Source organism: Nerophis lumbriciformis, linkage group LG20 (assembly GCF_033978685.3).
Source record: "Nerophis lumbriciformis linkage group LG20, RoL_Nlum_v2.1, whole genome shotgun sequence".
Classification (NCBI taxonomy): domain Eukaryota; kingdom Metazoa; phylum Chordata; class Actinopteri; order Syngnathiformes; family Syngnathidae; genus Nerophis; species Nerophis lumbriciformis.
Window position 1 is genome coordinate 4496669 of NC_084567.2, and position 23305 is coordinate 4519973.

The 23305-nt window shown below is 42.5% G+C and overlaps 1 protein-coding gene across 1 annotated transcript; it reads left to right on the top strand.

Moving 5' to 3' along the window:
- Positions 1–388: 388 nt before the first annotated feature.
- LOC133619849 (uncharacterized) lies at positions 389–20009 on the top strand. Its single transcript, XM_072915511.1, has 2 exons — positions 389–461; positions 18203–20009. Exons 1-2 carry the CDS (start codon positions 389–391, stop codon positions 19333–19335), a joined length of 1206 nt encoding a protein of 401 aa, XP_072771612.1. The 3' UTR covers positions 19336–20009.
- The last annotated feature ends 3296 nt before the right edge of the window (positions 20010–23305 follow it).

The window sequence follows — 23305 nt, forward strand, 5'->3', positions numbered from 1 at the left end:
AATTGGTATTTTCCAAAGCCACGAAACGTGCATTGAGTTTGGAGCGATATGTGAAGTGAAGATTGAAGACGTGATAGAAGATGGACGACTACTGCTATGCTAAGATGGCGACGTCCGCTAAAAGAGAACATGAAAGAGAATCAACTTCCAGCAAATCACCAACGGAGATAAAGACGAAAGATGAAGGTGAGTGACTTGAAGTTTTGTCTTTTGAAAACTATTTGAATTTCAAGCCCTTAAAGTGTAAATGAGTCGACCTTGTTGAAGAATGTAAAGAAAGAGCCGCCATGATTGTTAGCTTGAAGAAGGCAGTGGAGTTCACATCAGAGGAGATGAAAGAATGCAAAAGTCAACCAAAAACGATAAAAAGAATGATGTGAAAGAAGAGATGTTGGGGAAGAGTAAGAGATGTGAAGAGAAGACTGGACCACATGTCTACATGAACGTGCAGAGGATTGGAGGTCATAAAGAACAAGAAAATAAAAAATGTATGCTTTGTTCAAACACTAATGGTAAAATAAGATAGCTGGTAGTGTTTTTGTTATACTGTAAAGTTCACATTTGAATGACAATAAAAATAAGTCTAAGTTTCAAACATCTGAGCTTCTTTAAATATTTTTATTTATTTATGGTTCTTCTTGTTTTTCTAAAAAGTTGTATTGAATTCCTTTGGTGGTGGTATGGTATGATATGTTTTAATAACAGATAGTTTATGTTAAAAATCTGCCTGAAATTAAACAAAGCCCCAAATTCGAAAATATAACTTTCACCAGGGTGTGACACGAATATTCAAGAAACGGAATTCATAAAAATGTAAACAGAAAACCTGAATTAGATTAGTTTTTTATATTGCTATAGTCATTTTCATTTATTGTTACTATGATTTTTATTTTACGTGTTATTTATTTGTTACTAATGTATATCTGGTTGTTCTTTTGGATTACATTTAAAATTTAATTTTGGTGATACTGTTTTTACGTTTTCAAATTAATAAATAATTTAGTTATTTATTGTGATTCCAAAACCCTCAAAATAATTGTGATTATTATGTTTTGCCATAATTGTCCAGCCCTAGACGAGGTATTGGAAAGGACTTCATGATAAACTATGTATCACGGTACTTGAGTCACGATACAATAGTCTATTGTAATGTTTTGACCAGTGTTGGGACTAACGCATTACAAAGTAACGCCGTTAGTTTCAGCATTAACTAGTAGTCTAATGCGTTATTTTTTATATTCAGTAACTCAGTTACCGTTAGTACATGATGCGTTACTGCGTTATTTTACGTTATTTTTTATGTAGTATCAACTAGAAACAGAAGATCTGAGTGTGTTTTATTGGAGCGCTGCAGTGTCGTCCTTCTGAATCTCTTGCGTCACAAAGAGAAGGCGCGCTGTGAGTGTGTCTGGGTGTGGGGGGAGGGGGTGCGCGCAGCAGCATTGGTGAGGGAGGGGCAGAGACAGAGAGAGAGAGAGAGTTATGATAAACGCGCATGCGTCGCCAGGCTCTGCTTTTTATCGATAGATTTATCAGATTTAATTTTTTATTATCTATAGCAGGGGTGTCAAAAGTGTGCCCTGGAGGCCATTTGCGGCCCACAGCTAATGTTTTAAAGGCCCACGGCACATAAATGCTATTAAAATGAACAAAAACATAACAAAAGTGAAATAAAAAAGCTTAAAGGTGAAATGTAATTTAGAAAAAGTTGCAATGTTGACTAATGGAACAAAGCTGTTCTTTTTCGTTCAAACTTTCATTGCTCAAAACATAATATTGAATCAAAATCAATGTTATTATGAATTATAGTACACACACTCTGTCAATTTTCTTATATACTCTTTCATTCTGCTTCATGCTGAATTTCCCCCAGGGATCAATAAAGTACTTTCTATTCTATTCTATTCTAGACATCTAGAGTGTTTGATTATCACATCACTCTAAATGTATAGACTATAAAGTTCACAAACAAAAACAGGGATGCTAGTGGGCCAGGTCAGTCTTTCTTTATCTCTAAACTAAAACTGGGGAAATGCGTAAAGTGTTCTGGGCTTCGGACATGATTTTATTTCAGAATTCCTTGAGAGAAAAGGAAGGCTTTGTTTATGTAAAGTTAAAGTTAAAGTACTTCCTTGGTTTACAGCTATGTTGTTAATATGCTGTTTGTTACTTATGTATGTTATGTTGCAGCTATTTAAAATAGTGTTGTCAATTTGTAACTGAGTTACTTTTGAAGTAAAGTGACTAGTAACTGTAACTAGTTACTGATTTTCAGTAATTAACCCAACACTGATTGTGACATGGAGTTTTACTTCCATTTTTACAAAGTCACTGAAAAATAAAAAAAAATACTTAAAATTAATGTTGTATAAATGCATACTTGCCAACCCTCCCGGATTTTCCGGGAGACTCCCGAAATTCAGCGCCTCTCCCGAAAACCTCCCGGGACAAATTTTCTCCGGAAAATCTCCCGAAATTCAGGCGTAGCTGGAGGCCACACCCCCTCCAGCTCCATGCGGACCTGAGTCCGCTTTCTTACAATATAAAGAACGTCTACAGTAAAGCAGTCCGCCTGCTGTAAACAGCAATGTTGTGACACTCTTAAACAGGACAATACTGCCATCTAGTGCATTTGATGAAAGCACTTTTGTGCGTGCCACACAGCAATGCATCATCAGAGAGGGTGTTCAGCATGGTTAGAAAGATAGTGACAGAGAGTAGAACAAGGATGGACAATTCAACCCTTAACTCAACAATGAGTAGATGAGTGTTATGTGTGTGTATATATGTGTAAATAAATGAACACTGAAATTCAAGTATTTCCTTTATATTTATATATATATATATATATATACCGTATTTTCCGCACTATAAGGCGCACCGGATTATTAGCCGCACCTTCTATGAATTACATATTTCATAATTTTGTCCACCAATAAGCCGCCCCGGACTATAAGCCGCGCCTACGCTGCGCTAAAGTGAATGTCAAAAAAACGCTGCGCTAAAGTGAATGTCAAAAAAACAGTCAGATAGTTCAGTCAAACTTTAATAATATATTGAAAACCAGCGTTCTAACAACTCTGTCCCAAAATGTACGCAAATGTGCAATCACAAACATAGTAAAATTCAAAATGGTGTAGAGCAATAAATAGCAACATAATGTTGCTCGAACGTTAATGTCACAACACACAAAATAAACATAGCGCTCACCTTCTGAAGTTATTCTTCATTCGTAAATCCTTCGAATTCTTCGTCTTCGGTGTCCGAATTGAAAAGTTGCGCAAGCGTGGGATCCAAAAATGGCCGGCTCCGCCTCGTCGAAGTCATCGGATTCAGTGTCGCTGTTGTTGTGCAGCAGTTCTGTGAATCCTGCCTTCCGGAAAGCTCGGACCACAGTTGTGACCGAAACTATCTGCCCAGGCATTTACGATCCACTGGCAGATGTTGGCGTATGTCGACCGGCGCTATCTGCCCGTCTTAGTGAAGGTGTGTTCGCCTTCGGAGCTGTGTGAAAAAAGCCACCCGGCCTCTTCGCGTAAACTTCCCTTAACCACTCGCTCATCTTTTCTTCATCCATCCATCCCTTCGAGTTAGCTTTTATGATGACGCCGGCTGGAAAGGTCTCTTTTGGCAAGGTCTTCCTTTTGAATATCACCATGGGTGGAAGTTAGCATGGCAAGCTAGAACCACAGTGAAGGATGACTTCTCATTCCCTGTGGTGCGAATATTCACCGTACGTGCTCCCGTTCCACAGTGCGGTTCACAGGAATATCAGCTGTGAAATACGGTAGTAATCCGTGTGCGGATGGAGAGATTGCGTCTTTTTATGAACCGGATCGCTTAGTAGGAGCCATTTTGTGGTCTTTACAGATGTAAACAGGAAATGAAACGTACGGTGATATCCGCGCGTTTTTTCTTCTTCTTCCGGGGGCGGGTGGTAGCTTACAGTAGAAGAAGAAGCGCTTCCTGTTCTATGGGGGCGGGTGCTTTCCTTGGCGGTTGCTTGCGTAGAAGAAGAAGCGCTTCCTGTTCTACCGGGAAAAAAGATGGCGGCTGTTTACCGAAGTTGCGAGACCGAAACTTTATGAAAATGAATCGTAATAAAGCGCACCGGGTTATAAGGCGCACTGTCAGCTTTTGAGAAAAATTGTGGTTTTTAGGTGCGCCTTATAGTGCGGAAAATACGGTATATGAAATACTTGGTGAATTCTAGCTGTAAATATACTCCTCCCCTCTTAACCACGCCCCCAACCAGGCCCCCGCACCCACCCCCCACCTCCCGAATTTGGAGGTCTCAAGGTTGGCAAGTATGTATAAATGTATACTTGATGACAGTTAATATTTATTGGACAAACTGTGACAAAAACAAAGTAAATAAAATGATCATTGCAGTTGTTCAGAAAGTGGATCACATTTCTTGCATTTAATATCTAAAAAAGTTCTCTACTTCTTAACTACAGACTTATTTGAGATAGATATTATCTTTTTTAGTTTTACGATGTATTTCAATATTGACTTTTTCCCCACTGTTAGTTTGTAGTATCCTAATGTCCATGGACGCAGATGTTTTCTACTTTCTGTGATTCTAGCTGAACTTTTTTGAGTCTATGACAAGTCATGTAAACATTGATCCATCATTCTGGCAAGGCACTAAATGTATAGATACTTTTCAAAATAAAGGGAACTACAAAAAATGTCAATAATGGCTTTATTTCAACGGAACATCTTATACTACATTAAACACTCACAGTCAAAGAACAATTTTACAAGGTTAAAATATAAATTAAAAGGCATTAAACACATTGGGCTTCTCCTGTTGCACTCAAATAACAATTTACAATTTTCCATATTACATATAGTCTGCTATAATCAAGGATTAGATTAGAATAGAACAAAGTTTTACTGACATTATATGAATTTATTCTTAATTTATGTTTGCCACTCCTGGTCTGTGCTTGAAGAAAAATACAATTATTAATGAAGTACTCAAAACAAAACTATGAATACATGTACACAGATAAGCCATGTAGCAGGTAAAACACATTTATTAAAGACAAAACACAAATGGTAGGAATTTGTTACAAAATGTAGTCATTTCACTTGCATTAGTTGACTGCTAATTGGGCAGTTTTAACTGTGCTAATATTTGGCATCAAGCCAAGCAGCTGTGTGCGCGTCTACGTATCTACAAACCCCAAAAGCAGTGAAGTTGGCACGATGTGTAAATGGTAAATAAAAACAGAATACAATGATTTGCAAATCCCTTTCAATCTATATTCAATTGAATAGACTGCAAAGACAAGATATTTAACCTTCAAACTGGAAAACTTTGTTATTTTTTGCAAATATTAGCTCATTTGGAATTTGATGACTGCAACATGTTTCAAAAAAGTTGGCACAAGTGGCAAAAAAAATCCCACAGGTGAACAGGCTAATTGGGAACAGGTGGGTGCCATGATTGGGTATAAAAGCAGCTTCCATGAAATGCTCAGTCATTCACAAACAAGGATGGGGGGAGGGTCACCACTTTGAGAACAAATATGTGAGCAAATTGTTGAACAGTTTAGGAACAACATTGCTCAACCAGCTATTGCAGAGAATTTAGGGATGTCACCATCTAAGGTCTATAATATCATCAAAAGTTTCAGAGAATCTGGAGAAATCACTGCACGTAACATTGAATGCCCGTGACCTTGGATCCTTAAGGCGGTACTGCATCAAAAAGCCACATCAGTGTGTAAAGGATATCACTTCAGAAAACCACTGTCAGTAACTACAGTTGTAAGTACAGTCTGTAAGTGCAAGTTAAAACTCTACTATGCACTGCAAAAGCCATTTGTCAACAACACCCAGAAACGCCGCCGGCTTTGCTGGGCCCGAGCTCATCTAAGATGGACTGATGCAAAGTGTAAAAGTGTTCTGTGGTCTGACAAGTCCACATTTCAAATTGGTTTTGGAAACTGTGGACGTCGAACAAAGAGGAAAAGAACCATCCGGATTGTTCTTGGCGCAAAGTTGAATGCCATCATGTGTGATGGTATGGGGGTGTATTAGTGCCCAAGGCATGGGTAACTTACACATCTGTGAAGGCACCATTAATGCTGAAAGGCATATTTTTTGTTTACGTTTTCAAGATACTTGTGTTTTTGGTTAGTTTTGGACTCCTTGAGTGCCTGTTTTGTACACCTGAGTTTGTTGCCATGGCTGCTTATTATTTTCACCTGCCGCGTTTGTTCCCGACACACACCTGTTTGTCATCACTGACATTATTTAAGCCTGTCCTCCCTGTCATTCGTTCTTGCTTCGTAGTTTGTTTTTATGCAACAGTTGACGACTTCTGGCTCTGTACCTGTTAGCTTCCACGCTAAACTCCTTTTTTTACCTTCTAGCTCCCATGCTAGCTCTTTTAGTTTTTGCCTTATGTGCTATGAGCACCCTTTTCTTTGTTCCAGTATAATTTATTCCGGTAAATAAATCATTTATTTTACCTTCACGCTGTGTCCGAAGTCCGTTGCATCCTGGGAGAACGAAACCCCGCATCACCATGCGTCCCGGTCGTCACAACATACAGGTTTTGGAGCAACATTTTTTGCCTTCCAACCAACGTTATCATGGACGCCCCTGCTTATTTTAGCAAGACAATGCCAAGCCATGTGTTGTAACAGTGTGGCTTTGTAGTAAAAGAGTGTGGTTACTATACTGGCCTGCCTGTGGTCCAGACCTGTCTCCCATTGAAAATGTGTGGTGCATTATGAAGCCTAAAATAGCACAACGGAGACCCCCGGACTGTTGAACAACTTAAGCTGTACATCAAGCAAGAATGGGAAAGAATTTCACCTGAAAAGCTTCAAAAATGTGTCTCCTCAGTTCCCAAATCTTTACTGAGTGTTGTTAAAAGGAAAGGCCATGTAACACAGTGGTAAAAATGCCCCTGTGACAACTTTTTTGCAATGTGTTGCTGCCATTAAATTCTGATTTTATGATTATTTGCACAGAAAAAATAGTTTCTCAGTTCGGACATGAAATATTTTGTCTTTGCAGTCTATTCAATAGAATATAAGTTGAAAAGGATTTGTAAATCATTGTATTCTCTTTTTACTTACCATTTACACAACGTGACAACTTCACTGCTTTTGGGTTTTGCACATGTGCACAGCAGGGGAGCTGGTTAACTTATGAGAGTAGTATGTGTGTTTGTGAGAATGTCAACGTGTTGTCTGAGTGACGTCAGTGAGTGAGCGGGCGAGTAAAGAGAGAGCAGCAGGACAGGTGTAACAACTACATTATACCTGTCACTATTTAAACTCCTTGTGCAGATCTGAATGCTTATTATTTAAATGTTGACCTAAGTCTGAAGCATAGCTTCTGTAGCCGAGGATCGGACCGCCAAGTGCCCTGCCCTCGGCTGCCGTCCAGCTCACATTGCACCTGACCTCTTTGGCCCCTGCTATGGGTGGTGAGCCCATTGGAGGGGGGACCCACGTTGCCTTTTCGGGCTGTGCCCGCCCGGACCCCATGGGGACAGGCCCGACCACCAGGCGCTCGCCATCGTGCCCCGCCTCCGGGCCTGGCTCCAGAGGGGGGCCCCGGTGACCCGCGTCCGGGCGAGGGAAATATGGGTCCTTTATTTGTATTCGTCATGGAGGTCTTCGAGCTGCTCTTTGTCTGATCCCTCACCAAGGACCAGTTTGTCTTGGGAGACCCTACCAGGGGGCATAAAGCCCCCGGACAACATAGCTCCTAGGATCATTGGGACACGCAAACTCCTCTACCACCGTAAGGTGGCAGCTCAGAGAGGAGTCTTTCTTGCCCGGAAAAGGGTGGAGTGCCATCTCCGGGTTGGGGAGGAGACCCTGCCCCAAGTGGAGGAGTTCAAGTACCTCGGAGTCTTGTTCACGAGTGAGGGGAGAGTGGATGGTGAGATTGACAGGTGGATCGGTGCGGCATCTTCAGTAATGCGGACGCTGTATCGATCCGTTGTGGTGAAGAAGGAGCTGAGCCGGAAGGCAAAGCTCTCAATTTACCGGTCGATCTACGTTCCCATCCTCACCTATGGTCATGAGCTTTGGGTTATGACCGAAAGGACAAGATCACGGGCACAAGCGGCCCAAATGAGTTTCCTCCGCCGGGTGGCGGGGCTCTCCCTTAGAGATAGGGTGAGAAGCTCTGTCATCCGGGGTGAGCTCAAAGTAAAGCCACTGCTCCTCCACATCGAAAGGAGCCAGATGAGGTGGTTCGGGCATCTGGTCAGGATGCCACCCGATCGCCTCCCTCGGGAGGTGTTTAGGCCACGTCCGACCGGTAGGAGGCCACGGGGAAGACCCAGGACACGTTGGGAAGACTATGTCTCCCGGCTGGCCTGGGAACGCCTCGGGATCCCCCGGGAGGAGCTGGACGAAGTGGCTGGGGAAAGGGAAGTCTGGGCTTCCCTGCTTAGGCTGCTGCCCCCGCGACCCGACCTCAGATAAGCGGAAGAAGATGGATGGATGGATGGATGGATGGAAGTCTGAAGCAAAGGTGGTAATACTAATCACCACATTTGGCGAGGCGTGTTTTAAAGTAGCTGTTGTAAGAGTAGTGTATGTGTGTGTGCACCTTTAAGAGTGGCAGTATGTGGGCTGAGTGGGCGAGTAAGGAGAGGTAGTGGTAGCATGTGCAGGAGTGTTAATAGCATGGTGGATGTCCGGTTGTGCCCTGTGGAAATAATAAATAAAGTGAGCAAGTTGTAACTAATCGACGGCCTCGTCCTTCCGACCAAAGAGCGGAGCTTTATGGACCCAGTGTTACCCCCGACACAACATGGGCCCTGGAGGGAACGTCTCCCCTGCGCTCCTCGACCACGGTCTGGGAGCCCACAAACAGGAAAGGTGTAAAGCAACCCTTGCAGAGCGGCGGCTCCCTGTTTAAAGTGTCACCTTTATTGTTAGTTTAGAAGCCCAAATACCTCCATATTGCACTTCACACACCCTCTTTATTAACCAGTAGAATTGTCCTTTGTTGCCTTTCTTCCTCTCCACCATGTTATTGCTTGTATGCACTTTGTGTGTGCGTTTTGACACACTCAACATCATGCGCCTCCGCTCTGTAGTCACCGCTGCACAGCAGCATTCAGATGAAAGAACGGTACCGGTACTTTTCAAAGGTGGTGTAGTACCGATTTCAACTAATTAGTACCAGGATACTTTATTAGTAGCACAGTGTTTCCCACAGGACGGGCATCTATTTGCGGTGGTGTGGTCGGGGGTTGGGGGTGGTGGCGGCAGCGGCGATGACCAAGAAGAACGCGGAGTTGGAATATAATTACAACATTTTATGTACATATTTATATACAGATTTGAACAATTAGTGATTCACTGAAATATATTTATTAATTGTGGTTCTTACAAAAAATATATCTTATAAAATATAAAAGCTAAAATGTCTTTTAAAGCTCTGCCCCTTTAATTAGTGAATACTAAATAATTTAACTTTAGCCTACTACTACAACCATATTATTTACCAGCAACATGAAGTGAAACAGAGGCAGAGGTGTCCTGCCACAGTCAGTCAACCTCCTCCTCCTCCTCCTGCTGAACAGGTCGCACCTGTGGTCCGGACTGTAGGCCTACCTCCTCTCCAAGTCCAGCCCTTTTCGGCCGTTGAAAATATTTTTCTATACTCATCTGTGTGAAGGAGTGAACATCCAACATTAGAATTTATTACTAACGAGCAGAACCGCTCTATGTACAGTGCCGTCTAACCAGCAGCTCAACACATGCAGGGTTCAACGTTAAGGTTTTTTTCTACTTGCCCGACTTCTCAAATCTACTTGCCCCAATATTTGTACTTGTCCTGCCTAGGTTTTTTTCTGGCTGTGTAGTGCTCATGGCTTATATCTTACTAGAATCCTTCCCGTTGACTATTTACAACACTACACAGTATTTATTATTATTATTATTATCTATAATTACATTTAAATGGCATTGCATACATGTAAAATTAAATGCTATTTCACATTATTTGACCAGTAGCAGTTACAGCCATCTGAACAGGTCAGCCACCTGTTTAAAGCCCAATCACAGTTGAAATCTTGAAATGAAGGGCCTTTAATGGCCAAAACATTAACCTGGACAACATTTTAACAGCTGGTTGGCTCAGATTTGATTCTTTTCATTGCATTCACATGCTGCAGTGGACAGTGGACAATTTAGCTTCAGTCCATGTGTGTTTATTGACAACGGGGTTATAACCTGGACACGTTAGCTCGTCGGTATGAAAACAGGTGACCGAGTCAAACAGCGGCGGTGTTAATGAAGCAGCGTCAGGCGAAACCGTCAGTGAAACGCTCGGTGAAATCACGGATTAACGTTAAATATATGACGAGCCGCGAGCGATGCAGCTATAACCTATCTACCTATAACACCTGTAAAAATGAAGCAATGCTACCACGCTAGCAAGCGTTAGCTAGCCGGCTATGAGCCACCAAGCTGCTAACTATCGCCAAAAGGCACCATTTAAGTTTTTTTTCCCCATGGCATCCTGGATCAAGGCTTTCAGCAGCTTTTGGACGTTTGAGGTAGAAACGTAGGAAGCGCCATCATTATGAAAAGTAACCGGCGAGTATTTTGATTCCGTCCGTCCGTTCGTCCGTCCGTCCCTCTTCTTCTTCTTCTTCTTGCTATTGGCGGAGTTACAATGCATAGTAGGCTACCGCCACCTACTGCACCGGAGGTGTAACTACAAGCAACATTCACAGACAGTCCCATTGCTTTTATGAGCGGTCGAGCGAGTCAAAAGCCGAAAAATCCATTTGTGGCGGACGTAATTCTTTCGTGGCGGGCCGCCACAAATAAATGAATGTGTGGGAAACACTGGTAGCAGTATACTGTACAACCCTACTACACACACATACAGTACATAGAAGAAATTGTGTTTTTGTTGTTTGTGTCTTGCAGACGTCCAGCAGCTGATCGGTAATCCAGAAGAAGTTTCCCCTCAGTTAGGGGGGAGCTCCACTTTGAAGCAGGAGACTCCACAACCACCCTGCATTAAAAAGGAAGAGGAGGAACTCTGCATCACTCAGGAGGGAGAGTGTCTTCTAGGACGAGAGGAAGCTGATTACACCAAGTTTCCACTGAGTATTCTCTCTGTGAAGACTGAAGATGATGAAGAGAAACCACAAGTAGACAACCTGTTAGCTCCACTATCAGATAGAGAGGCTGAAGATGATGAAGAGAAACCACAAGTAGACAACCTCTTAGCTCCACTATCAGATAGTGAGGCTGAAGACGAGGTTGAAGAACCTTTGAGCAGAGATAAAGACTGTGAAGGTGATATGAGGACTCACACTGACAACAAACACTCTGAATGCTCTACAAAGAAGAGAAGTAAAATATGTTTGAGCTGTTCAATTTGTGCTGAAAGTTTTATTTTAAAGAGCCAATTAAATCAACACATGAAAACACACACAGGTGAAAAACCATTTAATTGTTCAGTTTGTGGCAAAGGCTTTTCTAAAAATGTCCACTTGACTCAACACATGAGAACACACACAGGAGAAACAAGATTGAAGTGTTCAGTTTGTGGCAAAAGCTTTTATAAAAATTGCCATTTGACTCAACACATGAGAACACACACAGGTGAAAAACCATTTAAGTGTTCAGTTTGTGACAAAAGCTTTTCTCAAAATCAACATGTGACTAAACACATGAGAACACACACAGGTGAAAAACCATTTAACTGTTCAATTTGTGGTGAAAACTTTTCTATTAAGAAACGTTTGACTGAACACATGAGAACACACACAGGTGAAAAACCATTTAGTTGTTCAGTGTGCTGTAAAAGGTTCACACATAAAGCAGACGCAGTAAAACACACAAGAACACACAAGGGAAAATAACCAGTTAGTTGTTTAGTTTGTGGTATGTTGCTCATATGTGGTGACATCCACCCTACCCAGGACCTCCTCACTGCTTCTTTCACAAATATCTGAGGTATTCGTACAAACTTGGATGATTTGGAGCATAAGCTTATCCACTCATGAACCCATGTCTTCTCTGTATCTGAAACCTTCCTGAACAGTAAGATAGATGATGCTTCAAGTGCTTGGTTACTCCTTCTTCAGTCCAGGGACCTGGGGCCTCATGTGTCAAGTTTGTGCACGCTCAAAAACCTGCACTACACCCTTTTTCACTGCAAAGTTGAGATGTATCAAAGCTGACATAATTAAAATGCAGCATGAGACACTGCACACTGATATAGATCTGTGAAAATGATTGTCTTCTGTGCAAATGTAAAGAAAGTGAACAGTGTGTGATTTACTGCAATACTGTCAGTCTTTGAACTTTTTATTCATGCTTTGTTGAAATTGTTCACACATTGCACAGCTTTTATTTTTCTATCAATACACATTATGTCTAGAAGACAGGAAGTAACTCAACACCCTTGAATAGTTTCTACCTCAGTTTGTATGGTTTGTTGAGTTAGCACAGGATTAATATGTGGAAATGACAAATGAGGTAGTTGATACATAGAATAGTTTTTATTCATGCTTTATTTAGTTTTTTGTTCAATCCTAGATGGGTTGTGACTTAAAGTTTAATAGAAACACTGAGATTAAGTCTAAATTCATTGTGTTTTTTAAGGTGTTTTTGAAAATGCCCATTTTTTTCCTCTAAATGTTTAACTAACTTGAAGTGTTTTGTCAAGATGATTATTTGTGATATGTACATTTTCAGAATGTGTTTGTTCTATTTTTGGCCAAAGTAAAATAAAGAAAACAATCTGAAGTTGTCGTAGTCGTATTTTTAAGTTATCATGCCATGATTATACCCGTCCCTGTCAGAGTTTGTAGGTGCCGAACCCCAAGATGCAGAGAAGGCGGAAGGCATTGTGTGGAAAAACAAGATTTAATGTTTATAAAATAAAGGATAAAACACAAACCAGGAACTAGGAACAGGAAACAGGATGCCAGGGAAACAAGAACTGGAAGACGAGGAACAAAAAGACAGCAGACTACAAGCAGCTACAGAATATAGCTTACCGCTACCGCATCCAGCTACACTGACAACGACAAGTAGAAATGACAATAATCCAGCAGTGACTGGAGGAGAAGGCAGGTTTAAATAGCAGCTGGCTGATTGACACCAGGTGTGGCCAGGTGCCAATCAGCCACAGCTGAGGGGACACAGCACTCAGGGAGACAAGTAGGAAATAACCAAAATAAGAGCGCCGACAGGAAATAAAGACAAAGAGGAAAAACTCAAAACATAACTAAACTGTCAGTGACAAACCTGACAGTAGCCCCCCCCCCCTTCCCACAACGGATACCAGACGTTCTAGGGAACCCCCCCCCCCCCCAAAAAAAACAGTCCAAAGTCACGGGAGGGTGGAGGGAGGACAAGGCTGTGGGCCGCCAAGCCAAGTGTTCCCGCAACCAGCGGGGAAGAGTCAGGTGGCGACGGCGAGTTGAACGCCGCCGCAATTGGCGAGGCGGTCACCCATGGAACGACCACATCCGTGGTCGACGAAAGGGTGGTGGCGCCCTCTGCTGGCCCACCGGGGAGGAGGGTAGTGGCGCCCTCTGCTGGCCCACCGGGGAGGAGGGTGGTGGCGCCCTCTGCTGGCCCACCGGGGAGGAGGGTGGTGGCGCCCTCTGCTGGCCCACCGGGGAGGAGGGTGGTGGCGCCCTCTGCTGGCCCACCGGGGAGGAGGGTGGTGGCGCCCTCTGTTGCAGACCCACCGAAGATGATGGCGCCGTTGGTTGCAGACCCACCGGAGATGATGGCGCCATTGGTTGCAGACCCACCGGAGATGATGGCGCCGTTGGTTGCAAACCCACCGGAGATGATAGTGGCGTCTGCTGGCCCACCGGACTGCATGGTGGTGTCTGCTGGCCCACCGGAGAGGATGGCGCCGTCTGTTGCAGACCCACCGGAGATGATGGCGCCATTGGTTGCAGACCCACCGGAGATGATGGTGGCGTCTGCCGGTCCACCGGACTGCATGGTGGCGTCTGCTGGTCCACCGGAGAGGATGGCGCCGTCTGTTGCATACCCACTGGGGTGAGGAGTAGCTGTGCCTCCCCAGCTGCACAGCTACTCATAGCCCCCCCCCTCAAGGGACGGATCCAAGACGTCCCACGAGAAGCCAACACAGGACAGGGATGGGTGGGAGGGATCACAAAAAGAGGCAAAGCTTTTTTTTGATTCGGCCATCAGCGATAAAGCTTTGTTAAGTCTCTCTGCCAAAGAAATCTCTGCGGGTTTTGTTTTAGGCTGGATTATTCTGTCAGGAGTTGTAGGTGACGAACCCCAAGATGCAGAGATGGCGGCAGGCATTGAGCGGGAAAACATAATTTAATGTCCATGAAATAAAGACAAAAAACACAAACCAGGAACTAGGAGGACAAACTGGAAACAGGGAACAGGGATCCAGCAAACAGGGACTAGGAACAAAAAGACAGTAAGCTACAAACAGCTACAGAATATAGCTTACCGCTACCGCATACAGCTACACTGACATCGACACGACAGGTAGGAACGACTATAATCCAGCAGTGACTGGAGGAGAAGGCAGGTTTAAATAGCAGCTGGCTGATTGACACCAGGTGTGGCCAGGTGCCAATCAGCCACAGCTGAGGGGACACAGCACTCAGGGAGACAAGTAGGAAATAACCAAAATAAGAGCGCCGACAGGAAATAAAGACAAAGAGGAAAAACTCAAAACATAACTAAACTGTCAGTGACAAACCTGACAGTCCCGCCCACGTGGAAATAGATTTTCCTCCATGCGGCCCCTGAGCTAAAATGAGTTTGACACCCCTGCTGTAATGTGACTCATGTGAGCAGGTTACTGTACAAACACATTTTGTTATAAGTTATAAAAATGTGTTCAGTTCTCAGAGACACATCAATGTCAGGCTGACAATCGCTCTTCCGCTTTCTCCAAACACGAGAACAAAGCAGCTCCTACTGACTTGTGATTGGTCAGACCGTGCCCATCTTAATCACATGGCTAATTTCAATATAATAAATTGTGATGTAACACAATTGAATATCTTATATGCTCAGACAGTAATGTGTTTATATAAGTTTAGATTGTGTTATGATGTTTGTAATGGGGAAAGACGTTAATGTGTCTTGTTTTCATGTTTGCATTTAAGATAGTTGACATTTAGCATGATAGCTGTTAACTGGCGATTAGTGATGTTAAGTGCCTAAGATGGTAGTTATTGATTAGCAGTGTGATGAGGGCTTTCTGCTGGTGAGTGATTAGCACTACAGTTAGAGCCACCTATCGCTAGGTAGAAATGAGCAGTTTCACCAACATTTTTATGTGAAACCATATTACTAACTGTCTGGTGTTTGACAGGATTCATGGAAGTTTATTGTCATACCAGCACACGATACACATGAGATGGCACACAATTTAGTAGCACGTGAACAATAGGATTGGTCCTGGTGGAGATCTACACTCTTAGTGCTTTTCTTCTTTATTCAGAGTAATCATTTGACTTTCTAAAGGTTTTTAACTAAAACAACTAAGTAGGTTGAAAAATATTTCTGTTTCTTGTAGTATTTAAAATGTATGATTTTTTTCTTCAATGTTTACCCTTTTTCTGGTTTGAACAACAGCCATGGAAATAGTCTATGCACGTGCTTGTATATATATATTTTTTATTTTCAAAGAGTTGTTGTCCATTATTTAATGATAGATACTTTTGCTAACCATTGTTTTAAAACAAGATTAAAGTGCCTTTATTTTGAAAAACCACTGCTGCGGAGTAAGAAACGGAAGTTGCTGGCTTCTAGCGCATGCGCAAATGTACTTGAAGCCAAGCAAAAAGACGAGGACCGCATGCTATGGTTGTTCGGAGATTCTTCGAATTCCCGATCTTAAAGTCATATGATTCACAGCAAATATAGCAACAAATATCTCAATTGGTATTTTCCAAAGCCACGAAACGTGCATTGAGTTTGGAGCGATATGTGAAGTGAAGATTGAAGACGTGATAGAAGATGGACGACTACTGCTATGCTAAGATGGCGACGTCCGCTAAAAGAGAACATGAAAGAGAATCAACTTCCAGCAAATCACCAACGGAGATAAAGACGAAAGATGAAGGTGAGTGACTTGACACGATAATTCAAGACAAGGAATTCAGAAAAATGTAAACAGAAAACCTGAATTAGATTAGTTTTTCATATTGCTATAGTCATTTTCATTTATTGTTACTATGATTATATGAGGGGAGTAAGTGAGTGGGCGAGTAAGGAGAGGTAGTGGTAGCATGTGCAGGAGTGTTAATAGCATGGTGGATGTCCGGTTGTGCCCTGTGGAAATAATAAATAAAGTGAGCAAGTTGTAACTAATCGACGGCCTCGTCCTTCCGACCAAAGAGCGGAGCTTTATGGACCCAGTGTTACCCCCGACACAACATGGGCCCTGGAGGGAACGTCTCCCCTGCGCTCCTCGACCACGGTCTGGGAGCCCACAAACAGGAAAGGTTTAAAGCAACCCTTGCAGAGCGGCGGCTCCCTGTTTAAAGTGTCACCTTTATTGTTAGTTTAGAAGCCCAAATACCTCCATATTGCACTTCACACACCCTCTTTATTAACCAGTAGAATTGTCCTTTGTTGCCTTTCTTCCTCTCCACCATGTTATTGCTTGTATGCACTTTGTGTGTGCGTTTTGACACACTCAACATCATGCGCCTCGGCTCTGTAGTCACCATCATTTAATTCAGATGAAAGAACGGTACCGGTACTTTTCAAAGGTGCTATTGTACCGATTTCAATTGATTAGTACCACTACACTTTATTAGTAGCAGTATACTGTACAACCCTACTACACACACATCAGTGACGTGCGGTGAGGTTGATGGCTGGTGAGGCACTGACTTCATCACAGTCAGATTTACAAACATATGAACCCTAAAGAGTATCTTATTCACCATTTGATTGGCAGCAGTTAATGGGTTATGTTTAAAAGCTCATACCAGCATTCTTCCCTGCTTGGCACTCAGTATCAAGTGTTGGAATTGGGGGTTAAATCACCAAAAATTATTCCCGGGCGGGGCACCGCTGTTGCCCACTGCTCCCCTCACCTCCCAGGGGGTGATCAAGGGGATGGGTCAAATGCAGAGGACACATTTCATTACATCTAGTGTGTGTGTGAGACAATTATTGGTACTTTAACTTAACTTTAACTTTACACATACAAACTGTAGCACACAAAAAAGCACATTTAATAAAAAAAACATTATTATGGTCTTAGCTTTACTTATAAATGAAGTCCATGCGCCGCTGTTGTGCTTGATATTGCACCCCCGCCGTAGAATGCAACCCCTGACGGGAGTGTTATATCAACTAAAGCCCACACTTAAAGTTTACACGTGCAAGATTGAATCTATTTAAAAAGGTTATTTAATAAGAAGCCAAAAAGTGCAAAAACAATAATGTTCATGTTGGAGGAGTTGTGAATGAATGAAATATGAAATCCGTGCTGCAGTCTGCAGGTGTACCTAATGTTGTGGCCCAGCAGTCATTCACAACTCCTCCAACACGAACATTATTGTTTTTGCACTTTTTGTCTTCTTATTAAATAACTTTTTTAAATAGTTTCAATCTTGCATGTGGAAACTTTAAGTGTGGGCTTTAGTTGATATAACACTCCCGTCAGGGGGTGCATTATCCAGCAGGAGGCGGGATTACTGCGAGCCTCAGCCAGTGCGTCTTCGCAGCAGTTTTATGATTGCTCAGCACAAGAAATACGTTACACACATACAGTTGTTGACAAAATACACTGTACATTATATACCTCAACTAACTAAACTATGGAAATGTATAATATAATTCATATAGCAATACGGTCTCACTGCACAGCAGGCCAGCAGTTACCCGAGTCATTGCGCAATCCATGGTGAGGCTCAACTGAGTGACGTGCCTCAACTGGCTGCTGACTCACTGCAAGTCTCTTCTCACTATTTTAACGGCAAATGTGAAAATTCATCGATTTTGAATCAAAATAATTGAAAACTGGTGAAGTTAAATGGAAAATAACTTTATAGTATACCGGTAATCACTTCTTTTTTTTTTTACTTTTTTTTTTCTTTCCATGATGGCACGTGAGGCCCCGCCTCCCCTGCCTCCCCTGACTGCACGTCACTGACACACATACAGTACATAGAAGAAAGTGTGTTTTTGTTGTTTGTGTCTTGCAGACGTCCAGCAGCTGATCGGTAATCCAGAAGAAATTTCCCCTCAGTTAGGGGGGAGCTCCACTTTGAAGCAGGAGACTCCACAACCACCCTGCAGTAAAAAGGAAGAGGAGGAACTCTGCATCACTCAGGAGGGAGAGTGTCTTCTAGGACGAGAGGAAGCTGATTACACCAAGTTTCCACTGAGTATTCTCCCTGTGAAGACTGAAGATGATGAAGAGAAACCACAAGTAGACAACCTCTTAGCTCCACTATCAGATAGTGAGGCTGAAGACGAGGTTGAAGAACCTTTGAGCAGCGATACAGACTGTGAAGGTGATATGAGGACTCACACTGACAACAAACACTCTGAATGCTCTACAAAGAAGAGAGGTAAAACATGTTTGAGCTGTTCAATTTGTGGTCAAAGTTTTACTAAAAAGAGCCATTTGACTCAACACATGAGAACACACACAGGAGAAAAACCATTTATTTGTTCAGTTTGCGGCAAAAGCTTTTCTCAAAATAGCTTATTGAGTCGACACATGAGAACACACACAGGTGAAAAACCATTTAAGTGTTCAGTTTGTGGCAAAAGCTTTTCTCAAAATAGCTTGTTGAGTCGACACATGAGAACACACACAGGTGAAAAACCTTTTGCTTGTTCAGTTTGTGGCAAAAGCTTTTCTCAAAAAAGCTCTTTGACTCAACACATGAGAACACACACAGGAGAAAAAACATTTAATTGTTCAGTGTGTGGCAAGAGCTTTTCTCGAAATACCTCTTTAACTCAACACATGAGAACACACACAGGTGAAAAACCACTTAATTGTTCAGTTTGTGGCAAAAGCTTGTCTGTTAACAGATATTTGACTGAACACATGAGAACACACACAGGTGAAAAACCATTTAGCTGTTCAGTTTGTGGCAAAAGCTTTTCTTTTAAGGGTGGTTTGATAGAACACATGGGAACACACACAGATGAAAAACCATATAAGTGTTCAGTTTGTGGCAAAAGTTTTTCTGTTAAGAGAATATTGACTCAACACATGAGAACACACACTGGAGAAAAATTATTTAGTTGTTCAGTGTGCTGTAAAAGGTTCGCACGTAATGCAGACACTGTAAGACACTTAAGAACACACACGGGAAAATAACCAATTAGCTGTTTGGTTTGTGGTATGTTGCTCATATGTGGTGACATCCACCCTACCCAGGACCTTTCACTGCTTCTTTCACGAATATCTGAGGTATTCATACAAACTTGGATTATTTGGAGCATAATCTTATCCGCTCATGATCCCATGTCTTCTCTGTATCTGAAACCTTCCTGAACAGTAAGATAGATGATGCTTCAAGTGCTTGGTTACTCCTTCTTCAGTCCAGGGACCTGGGGCCTCATGTGTCAAGTTTGTGCACGCTCAAAAACCTGCACTACACCCTTTTTCACTGCAAAGTTGAGATGTATCAAAACCATACTTGCCAACCCTCCCGGATTTTCCAGGAGACTCCCGAAATTCAGCGCCTCTCCTGAAAACCTCCCGGGACAAATTTTCTCCCGAAAATCTCCCGAAATTCAGGCGGAGCTGGAGGGGGCGTGGCCTCCAGCTCCGTGCGGACCTGAGTGACGTGTTGACAGCCTGTTCACACGTCCGCTTTCCCACAATATAAACAGCTAATGATGAAGGGCGAGTTCTTGGTTTCTTATGTGGGTTTATTGTCAGGCAGTTTCATTAACGTCCTCCCAGCGCGGTAACAACACACAACAACAGCAGTCAAGTTTTCGTCTACTGTAAAGCAGTTCGTCTGCCGTAAACATCAATGTTGTGACACTTTTAAACAGGACAATACTGCCATCTACTGTACATGCATATGTGACCCACCCATAATGTGTCACATTTTTGTGTTGATTTATTTATTTTATTTTGTGGTTTGATTTCGTTTTTGGAGCTGTCATTACACATTTATCAGTATTCACATTGGTCAGTAGGGGGCAGTAGGGCGTTTCTTCCCAATTGAATGCTATCACCTGCAGACCGGAAGTGTCTTGTCATTCTAATGAGCGCGACCAGTCTGTGAACAATTGAAACGTCCCGTGTGCTTTTTCCTCCTGTATAACAGGTTAGTTTTGGTGAATCAACTCACTGAATAATATCCATGTGATCTTTATAAGTTTAAGTACACATTCTGATGGTGGAGCCTAACTCTAAAGTGTTTGTGAGTTGTAGTTTGTATTTGTGAATGAATCCAGTGCACAGCTGCAGTAATCAATACAAAAAGGCGACGTGAGTACGCAATGTTTATATATGAACTTCTGGTCCTAATTCAGACTCCCAAATTAGAGCTCCCTTTTTCTTATTGATTTTATAATGTATATTTGTATAATGTGTGTGTTCTGAAATAGTGACAGAGAATAGAACAAGGATGGACAATTCAACCCTTAACTCAACAATGAGTAGATGAGTGTTATGTGTGTGTATATGTGTAAATAAATGAACACTGAAATTCAAGTATTTATTTTATTTATATATATATATATATAATATATATATATAGTATTAAAAAAAATATATATAGCTAGAATTCACTGAAAGTCAAGTATTTCTTATATATATATATATATATATATATATATATATATATATCTTAACCACGCCCCCGCCACGCCCCCCACCTCCCGAAATCGGAGGTCTCAAGGTTGGCAAGTATGATCAAAACTGACGTTGACGCATAAGTAATGCTGGGTAACTGTTTGCATAACAAACTGCCAACTTTTACTCTTTGACTTTATCATAGTTGTATTTTTTAATGAACAATGGAGACTGCAAAGAAGAAAGCTGTAGGCGGGATCGGTGTATTAGCGGCGGCTGAAGCAACACAACCAGGAGGACTTTGACTTGGATAGCAGACGCGCTATCCGACGCTAGCCGCCGACCGCATCGATGATCGGGTGAAGTCCTTCGTCGCTCCGTCGATCGCTGGAACGCAGGTGAGCACGGGTGTTGATGAGCAGATGAGGGCTGGTTGGCGTAGGTGGAGAGCTAATGTTTTTAGCATAGCTCTGTGAGGTCCCGTAGCTAAATTAGCTTCAATGGCGTCGTTAGCAACAGCATTGCTAAGCTTCGCCAGGCTGGAAAGCATTAACCGTGTAGTTACAGGTCCATGGTTTAATAGTAGTGTTGATTTTCTGTCTATCCTTCCAGTCAGGGGTTTATTTCTTTTGTTTCTATCTGCAGTTAATCACGATGCTATCACGTTAGCTCCGTAGCTAAAGTGCTTCACCGATGTATTGTCGTGGGGATAAAAGTCACTGTGGATGTCCATTTCGCGTTCTCGACTCTCATTTTCAAGAGGATATAGTATCCGAGTTGGTTTAAAACACAAATCCGTGATCCACAATAGAAAAAGGAGAGAGTGTGAGCCCTTGTACCTAAGTTACGGTCAGAGCGAAAAAAGATACATCCTGCACTGCACTCTAGTCCTTCACTCTCACGTTCCTCATCCACGAATCTTTCATCCTGGCTCAAATTAATGGGGTAATCGTCGCTTTCTCGGTCCCAATCGCTCTCGCTGCTGGTGTAAACAATGGGGAAATGTGAGGAGACTTTCAACTTGTGACATCACGCTACTTCCGGTACAGGCAAGGCTTTTTTTTTATCAGCGACCAAAAGTTGCGAACTTTATCGTCGTTGTTCTCTCCTAAATCCTTTCAGCAAAAATATGGCAATATCGCGAAATAATCAAGTATGACACATAGAATGGATCTGCTATCCCCGTTTAAATAAAAACATTTCTTTTCAGTAGGCCTTTAAGTTATCATGCCATGATTTTACTCGTCCCGCCCACGTGGAAATAGATTTTCCTCCATGCGGCCCCTGAGCTAAAATGTGTTTGACACCCCTGCTGTAATCTGACTCATGTGAGCAGGTTACTGTATAAACACATTTTGTTATAAGCAGTGTTGGGACTAACGTTAGTTTCGGCGGTAACTAGTAATCTAACGCGTTATTTTTTATATTCAGTAACTCAGTTACCGTTACTACATGATGCGTTACTGCGTTATTTTACGTTACTTTTTATGTAGTATAAAGTGTGTTTTATCGGAGCGCTGCTGTGTCATCGTTCTGATTCTTCTTGTGTCACAAGCCGGAGAAGAGAGACATGCGCTTTGTGTGTGTCTGGGTGTGAGTGTGAGTGTGGGGAGGGAGGAGAGGGGGGGGGGGGAGGGGGTCGAGCCAGAAGTCGAGTTTCTTAACATGGAGATATTTTCACTACTTTTCTTTTGTATCCCATCTACTGCCCAAAACAGCAATTCAAATCTGCTGAAACAATCTACATAAGCAACATGCTTCGACGAAGCTAGTAAAGAGAGATAGAGACTCCAATGACACTTCACCTCCACCACCACCACTTAAGGATTAAGTCTGCCTCTGCTCATCATTCAGCACTGAAGGTACACACACTCTGTCAATTAATGTTCCCTCTAATTGTTCATGTGTGTGAGCAAACGCAAAAACTCCCTGAGCATTCAGTGGAGCCCATGTGAGCAACATCAGACGTGCACACTGTGGCTACACCAGCAGCACACCTGTCCCAAACCTGACTAAATAACAACTTCAATCTCCATCCATCCATCCATATTCTACCGCTTGTCCCTTTCGGGGTCGCTGGAGCCTATCTCAGCTGCATTCGGGCGGAAGGCGGTGTACACCCTGGACAAGTCCCCACCCATCGCGGGGCCAACACAGATAGACAGACAACATTCTCTTATTATTATCATCAAATGACAGCAGTCATTTCCATTTCTAATAGAAGTGTTTAGGCCCACTTACAATGACAATAACAACAAATATTGTTTTTCATGAACTGTGTACTTGTATTGTTTGTCTGGGTGGAGGTCCTTCTTTGGAAATAATTTGTACCCCTTTCAGACATTGCATTTAGTTCCCATTAAAACATTCACATGTTGCACAATGAGATGTAAGTGTCAGAGTATGTTGGTGACGAACCCCAAGATGCAGAGATGACGGCAGGCATTGAGCGAGAAAACATGATTTCGTTAAACACTATGGCAAAAAAACAAACCAAAGGGTACAAACAAAAGGCGCGCACAAGGCGGAGAACAAA